Genomic DNA, 8,130 nt, shown 5'->3' with positions numbered 1-8,130 from the left:
GATTATCTTCTGTGTCTGTGTTAATTGGTTTCCCTTTTCTTTGTTGAAGAGGGTCTGTGCAATCCTTCTGCCTAGTCCGCCATCTTGCCCCGCCTCTCACCCCTCTGATTTTTAACTCTTAAATTTGTCCACTCAAATGATATGGAGTTATTTTTCCTTTAGTTCTACATATTCCCATGGCACTATAGAGATCTATTATTACTTTCCCTTATTAGAATAATACAACTTTAGAATTAAGAACTACCTTAGAGATCTAGTCCAGTGTTTTTCAAATGTGAGTGATATTGTCCCATAAAAAAATTCTGTGGTTGGATTAGGTTGAAAAATGCTGAAGAACATAGTCTTCTCTTGGAGAGTCCTAATGCATATTCATATATTCAAGTGTCTTTGAAGTCTTGATTAACTTCTGCCTTTCTTTGTGGAGAGTATATGACACATTTGTATACAGATTAGTATCAAAAAAACAAACCAAACTCACTGTCATGGAGTCAATTCCAACTCATAGAGAACCCGATGGGTTTCCAAGGCTATAAATCTTTACAGAAGCAGACTTTCTCATCTTTCTTGCACAGAGTGGCTGGTGGGGTTGAACCACTGATCTGTTGGTTAGCAATCAAGTGCCTTAACCACTGCACCAGAGATTAGCACAATTGAGCATATATGTATTTTGATCTCTATCGCATCAGGGAGAAGATTGTAATGATGAAGAGTGGCTCTACATTTTCTTGTCAGTGTAATTAAAGTATTTTATTATAACTGTGATAATTAGTCGATTTGTATCTGGGAGATATATATATATAGATATATATATATAGATATATATATATATATACTGTGACTTTTGATTGGCTAATGAATTATTTTCATTAAGTTACTCATTAATAATTTAATTCATTGTCTTTTAATTGCAATTTGATAGAGCCACAACTAGATGGTAATACTGCTTTACTTTATAGCAAAAGTGTAAGTTTAAGAATAAATCTATATTTTTTCAAATTAACTGAAGAGATAGCATTCATGATTCAGTTCAGCAATAATTCCCCCAAATTTTGGAAGGACTGGAGCATTTTTTTTCTCCAGAATAGTAAGCAGAAGAAAAGCTATGATAGACTCTGTAACATTTCTTTTCACCCTTAAGTATGGTCTAAGGATTATGATTTCACATTCTATAGACTTTGTGGAGAGATAAACATTTTAGTTAAAATAAAATGCTCTTACAGATATCCAGCTTGTGACTTTCATCCAAACGCTTTGGCAAACTATGATACCATCCTAAACTCAGAATATACTAGCTAACTCTTGAAACAGACAGTAGTGTGGGCAGCCAGACCCCTAGGCTTGCACGCGTGCTCTCTCTCTCTCTTGCCTACTCTCTTTCTCCTTTTTTCTTATTGCTCCTTTTATGACTTTGAGGAACTGCTTCTTGGATAAATGCCTGTGAAAATGGATCTGCCTCCAGCAATGCTTAAAATGGAGATAATGATTATGATATACTCTGGGATCCTCTCATGAAATCTACCATTTAAATGTAAATGATTGCTCAGTAATCTAAAGAGGTCAGGAGTCTACACTGCCTTCGCAATTCCTGTGATTCTCGCAGTGATTAGAATCTACCGTATACTTATAAATCCAGTACATAGTAATTCAGCTCTACCTTATTCGATCTTTATTGCAAGTTGAGGATCAAGTGGTATTTAAAGCATGATGTATTACATCTGTCTAGTGCTGAATCAGGCAATAATACTTGAATATTCCACTTCTACTGGTTGTTAATGAGGCAAGACACAGGAAAGATGGTTTTTAACTATGAAAACAACCAACTGCACAGGGATCACTGTTATTACTGTAATCGACAATTTATATAAAACAGCAAAGTATCTTTTTTCTCATAAAAAAAAAGATACAGCCTGTGCCACTTGCTGAGCCTTTCCTACAAACTGATCCTTAACTGCCAGTCACTTCCTTGCAGTCAGATACCAATCTGTTAACATTGTAAATGCAGAATATCTTCAGATGTATTTATGGTGTTGGTATTTATATATTATGTGTTGCTCACAGCGGAACTTCCTTCTCAGAGTCTGTTTTTTAAAATGGCAGGATGTCAAAGTGTTTGGCAAAGGAAACCCCACCAAAGTTGTGGCTGTAGACTGTGGGATAAAAAACAATGTAATCCGCCTATTGGTAAAGGTAAGTAATTTGTTTCATCTCAAGGGGGAGGGTGTGTAATATGAGTGGTCAGTGTCAAGCTCATTCCCTGTTTCAGGCAAAGCTTGTGCATCCCTGAGAATGCCAGGTTGTCTCTTCTTGTTGCCTTTGATCTATAAGATAATACACTTATCCCCATCAGTGTCTGATTACTCAACAAGTAAGGTAAGTGTGGGCTTGCTTGTGCTTAGTTACTAATCTGTAGTGAACAATTTCACATTTTTTTCACCACGTGAAGGATTCTGCTTCTAAGTGTGGCTGGCATCTGTCGGGATCCCAAACTCACAGTACCTTCCTGTAGAATCAAAGCCTCTTTTCAAATTTACAATCCCTGACAAGGATGGAGTATCTAGTAAGCAAGGTAAGCACAGGCTTACTTGTGCTTACTTACAGATCTGTAGTGAACAGTTTCACATTAGTGAAATTCATGTGAAAGTATTCACTACAGCTCAGTAAATAAGCACAAGTAAGCCCGTATGAACCTGGCTTATAGGGTAATCCTCCCGGATCCCTGTTGAAATTAATGATGTAGATTACTATGTCAAAAAAATAAGCAAACACTTGCGGGCAATTACAACACAAAAGAAAATGATGCTTGCTCTTTTCATGTGTTCATTGACATTCTGTGATGAGCCACATTCACTTTCTTTGGGGTCTAGATGTCTAAAAAGCTAGAGCCACCTAATGGTTTTTCCATTCAGATGACATTCATTATGTACCACATGTCTGCAGGTGTCATGCTCTGGTACAGCACACCTTTCACACGTACTTATATCGACTCCTAGACAATCAATAAATGAAAACTTACAAATCCTCAAGGACAGCTTAATCACTACAATGTTTTCTTAAATACTGCTTTTTAGGGCTATTTTCTTCTCCCCTCCGTCCCACAGTGAGTCCTATGAGTGCTCTCTCTCTCTCTTTCTATCACACACACACACACACACACACACACAGATAGACATCTATTTCCCTAACACCAAGTCAGCATGAGTTTTGGGGAATTCTTCAATTCATCTTCTCTTTTTTAGAGAATATCGTCAATATTCCAAATTATGATTTTACGTTCTTGTCAGTTTTATTAACACTAATTTGCATGGGTCCTTCTGCAGAAGATGCTGTGGATGGCCTATTCATATCCCCTTTGGCTTTACAAAATGTAGTCTCTGCCACCCAACTTCCTACTGCAAGCATCTACATAGCTTTGTCTCAGGGCTTTCTTTTGTTGATATGAGCCCTTGGGCAGGTAGGAAATGTTATACATTTAATGAACTTGAGGGCAGCCTTTAAGCAATGACTAGAGAGAGTCAATGTACTTGTTCCCTAGGGTCTGTGGATCCGCTGTCTCTGAGGTGTGTGTTCTGCTTTGATTCTCAGTTTCCCAGTGGACTAAGCTCCAGTAGTCCTTAGCGGTAACTACTTCATAATGCACACTTCATTGGAGAATCTCATGGCATCATTTCTCTTCTATCCTATTGACATTTCCTAGGAATATCTTCCACATAAATTTCTTTCTGTCAAATCCTTGTCTCAAAATTGTTTTTAGGGTAACCTTCAAAGACTCCTTCCTATCTAATTTTATATAGAAAAGTTAATATTTTTCTAGCAGAATATCAATATTTTAGATAATATGAGAAAACTCCAGAGAAGGCTGATTAAAATTTAGGGAGCTAGTATTGACCAGAAAAAAGAGGCAAACTGACAAGGTGATAGGTGGACCAACTTAAATTTTACAGAAAATGGATTTATCTTCATTTAATAACTCTCTCTGTCTCATGTCTAGTGAAGATAACCTATACTTCTACAACTTCACTCATGAAGCCTTTGGGCACTGAAACCTCTCCTGAAGTGCAGAAGCAAACATTATGTTTTCTAAACATCAGAAATTTGATTTTTTTTCTTTCTTCATTTTCTATTGACCATTGGCTCCATTTATATCAGACAATATACACTGAGCCACCAAAGAATTTTTTCGTTCAACATTATTTGAAATGTGCTATTTTTTTCCCTTTCCTTTAGCGAGTGGTTAGTCACGGGAAGGTCCAGTTAAATCACACTTTGGCAAAAGAGGATGTTATTAAATTGATCATTCTTGTGGTTCTTTTCCAGCGAGGAGCTGAAGTACATTTAGTTCCCTGGAATCACGATTTCACCAAGATGGAGTATGATGGACTTTTAATTGCTGGAGGACCTGGGGACCCAGTTCTCGCACAACCACTGATTCAGAACGTCAGGAAGGTATAGTGAGCCTGGGGCAGTGTGTATCTGCTCTGAGGTAGAGGGAGTCTGCTCTGTCCTGCTGCAAGGGCTGTAGTGCATTTCATTTTTGCAGTATTTTTGACACATCTCTGACCTCTGAGGCAATATTACTATAGATTATTCCGTAGAGAAACCAACAAGGAGAGACTTCCAGAGAAAAAAGAGCCTTTCTTCGGAAAAAGTAACTTTGGGGTCATGTCCTTGAGTTAAGAGAGCTGAAGTCCAGTGTCTAAATATATCTTTCTCTACAACTGTGATATGACAGCAGATGTTCCTAAACTTGGCCCTGGGACCTATCAGGCCTTCACATTTCTAAAGAAAGAGTGGATTATATTTAGTTTATTCTGAGTATTAAGTACATTTTTTGAATTCTCAATCATATACATATTTATAGCCTAACTTTTTATGTAGTTACTATTCTCTTTATCAGGAGCTCTGGTGGCACAGTGGTTAAAACATTTGGCTGCTAACTGAAAGGTTGGTGATTCAAACCAGTCAGCCACTCCGTAGGAAAAAGATGAGGTAGTCTGCTTCTGTAAAGAGTTATAGCATTGGAAACCTTGTGGCGCAGTTCCACCCTGTCCTATAGGATTGCCATGAGTCATAATTAGTGTGATGGCACTGGGTGTTCTCTTTATCATGTTGATTAAAGAAAAAACAAGGATACTGCATGGTCATTCCTTCAATGACAGCAGTTTCTGTGTCACTGTGTTAATTGTTAATAAAAGTTCTCCTTCTCCCTGATTTAGATCTTGGAGAGTGATCGCAAAGAACCATTGTTTGGCATCAGTACAGGAAATCTAATAACAGGATTAGCGGCTGGTGCCAAATCCTACAAGATGTCCATGGCCAATAGGTAAGATAACAGTTATGCCTTTTGTTTATACGTCACACTAGCTCTGAGATACTACTAGTAACTACACAAAATGGACTTGGAGAATTACATGTCATTTTCTTAAGAGTAAATAGCCATGCTATTTTATGGTTCACAGTTGTATGACTATCTGATACCACTTTTATTGCATTGTTGAAAGACAGCCTTTTCCAACAATAACTTTGCTGTAGTTTAAAGTTATTTTCCTTCCCTTGGCATAAATTGAGGTTACAATACTTAAAAGAATGGTATCTCAAGGGAGATTACTCTGATTTTAAGCTTGATTTCAGAGCATTAATAACATGCTAAGAAGTTACTGTGATTTAAGAACTGAGAAATCATCAGAACCTCTCAGTTTCTCTTCTTTGCTTCATATGATGTTAATTTATTCAACAGTGAGCTTTCCTCACAGCCCACCCTCCACTTAAAGTATAATTCACAATGATTCAGGACTGAGCAGCCACCCTGAATTATCTCCCAAGAAATGTCCTCTGGCTTTGACATTACTGATCGCCCTTAAAATAAGTCGCTATATTTGTCAGTTTCTGTTAAGCTAGTGAATAACTCTTTTAACTTTCTGTTATGAGTGCAAATTTCCCTTTGCTAAAACCGATTATAGAAGTTTAATAGACCCTAAATTTTACACACAACAAAGCTTCCTGAATTGATTTTTGTCACAAAAATTATTGGGATTAACAATCTGTGACTTTTCTTATAGAGTGATTTTCATTAAGCAGTTGAAACTTTCTGAATTTTACCACTCATTCATTTATATTCTTCTCTTCACTTTCCCTTATTTCTCTCTTTTCTCTCCAGAGGGCAGAATCAACCTGTTTTGAATATTACGAACAGACAAGCTTTCATTACTGCTCAGAATCATGGCTATGCTCTGGACAATGCCCTCCCTGATGGCTGGAAACCACTGTTTGTGAATGTCAATGATCAAACAAATGAGGTAAGTGCTCTCCGTAAACCTGATCAGTGGATGATGAGAAATGCAAGAGTTCATATTTCATTCTACACTCTCTTTCCCTTTCTTTAGGTGGGTTTTCATGTGAGGAGGGAGGGGAATAACACTTTTTTATAGGCAATTTCCCATAACCCTCTCATCTTTAAGAAGTCATTTCTCTTGCCTTATCCTCTCATCAGTTGACTCATTAGAACCCACTATTTTAGTTGTTATTGACTGTCTTCTGCTCTTACAAATTCATGGTTAATGAGTGTTGATCCTGATCTATTTGGGCATTTGAAGTAGCAGATACTCTAAGGGTCTCTAGGACTCACTTAGGGCCAGCATAGTCCTTAAGAAGAATCTTGGAGAAGTAATTTAGGAGTCAGGGATGATATAAGGAATTGAGTTTATTCTGAACAGAGCCTAGAGAGGTCCCAAAGGCTGAAGTCCAAAGCAGATGCCTTTTATTAGGGAAGCCACATCCTGCTGAGACTTCATTAGCTTATTTTCTGTTCTTACCAAAATGGTCACATGTCAGTCCTACAAATTTCCCAAGCTATTTTGTTAGTTTTTATAATATCCTTAAACACTTAACTCAGTTTTTTTTTTTTTTAATTTGAATTTTATTGTCCACTGAATAATATATAGCTGCACTTGACATTCATTGTTACAAAAAAGAATCACTTCTTGCTTCTTACTCCTTTAGGGGATTATGCATGAGAGCAAACCCTACTTCGCTGTGCAGTTCCACCCAGAGGTCAGCCCAGGGCCAACAGACACTGAGGTATGTTAGAAAGATGAGGCTTATTGAATGTATTTTTCAAAGTTATCAGAAATATGTTTATGTGAAAACTAACAAATCAAAATAATTATCCCAGATGATCTTCGCAGAGAATATTTTCAAGAAGAGTAGTTTGGAAGCATACATTTTGTCTTAAAAATTTCCCATGAATATCATAGCAGAAATTTTTTATCTTTTTTAAAATTTAAAGTAGGAAAGCCTGTCAGAAACCTGATGTGATGCTATTTTTATTTAAATCTATTATCATTCTAATATATTTAGTTCTGAAATTTATAATTGTTGTGCTATGCAAATGAATTCCCTCTTGTCCTCTCCTTCTCATAACTGAAATGAAATTTTAATCCCCCATCTGTGACTTCACAAAAATCCCTATGGCAACTGGTTGTGAAGCCACTAAGGAAGAAAGAGCAGCAGGGGGAGAAAGAAGAGGAGCAGGGTGTGGGGAGGAGGAGGGCATGCATGCGCATACACGATTCAGAAGGCTTAAGGAAAGAACCATAAGGGGTGCTTAGAGGAGTTGTGTTTTTAATTTAAATATTTTTTACTTTTTTACGAGCTGTTGGTTGAATGTTCAAGTATATCTTTGCCAATAGAGTTTTTGGTTGCACCCAGAAGTCTAATGTGACTCTTTCCCTTTCACAGCCTAATAAAAAGCAACCAAACCCACTGCCACAGAGTCATTCTGACTCATAGTGACCCTATAAGATAAAGTGGCACTGCCTCATAAGCTTTCTAAGGCTGTAAATCTTACCAGAAGCAGTCTGCCTCATCCTTCTCCCACAGAACTGTTGGCAGGTTTGAACTGCCAACCTTTTGGTTAGCAGCTGAGACCTATTTTTAGTGTTGACAATTCACTGTCAGCAGATACTCTCAGAAAAGACATCTAGGTAGAGCAAGGAGGGAATAAGCATCTTTCTTTCGTAAACTTCTCTTACTCATCCCTGGCTTGCCTTGTAAGACATTTGTATTTTGCTTTTGCTTTAATATTATTAAGAAACATAAGTTCTTTTTTTTTTTTTTTTTTTTGTGATTTTGGTG

The 8,130-nt window shown here is 37.2% G+C and overlaps 1 protein-coding gene across 1 annotated transcript in view; it reads left to right on the top strand.

Moving 5' to 3' along the window:
- The window catches only part of CPS1 (carbamoyl-phosphate synthase 1), a 171,448-nt gene that overhangs the window by 57,264 nt on the left and 106,054 nt on the right, over positions 1–8,130 (top strand). Inside the window, exons 5-9 of the mRNA XM_007935894.2 lie at positions 2,098–2,187; positions 4,315–4,443; positions 5,214–5,320; positions 6,155–6,293; positions 6,997–7,074. Of these exons, the coding sequence (XP_007934085.1) occupies positions 2,098–2,187; positions 4,315–4,443; positions 5,214–5,320; positions 6,155–6,293; positions 6,997–7,074 (543 nt within the window). The remainder of the gene's footprint in view (positions 1–2,097; positions 2,188–4,314; positions 4,444–5,213; positions 5,321–6,154; positions 6,294–6,996; positions 7,075–8,130) is intronic.

Source organism: Orycteropus afer, unplaced genomic scaffold, assembly GCF_000298275.1.
Source record: "Orycteropus afer afer isolate SDZICR_OR568_19922 unplaced genomic scaffold, OryAfe1.0 scaffold00002, whole genome shotgun sequence".
Lineage (NCBI taxonomy): Eukaryota > Metazoa > Chordata > Mammalia > Tubulidentata > Orycteropodidae > Orycteropus > Orycteropus afer.
Note: the sequence above shows the minus strand (reverse complement) of the source record. Positions and strands in the feature narration are given on the sequence as shown.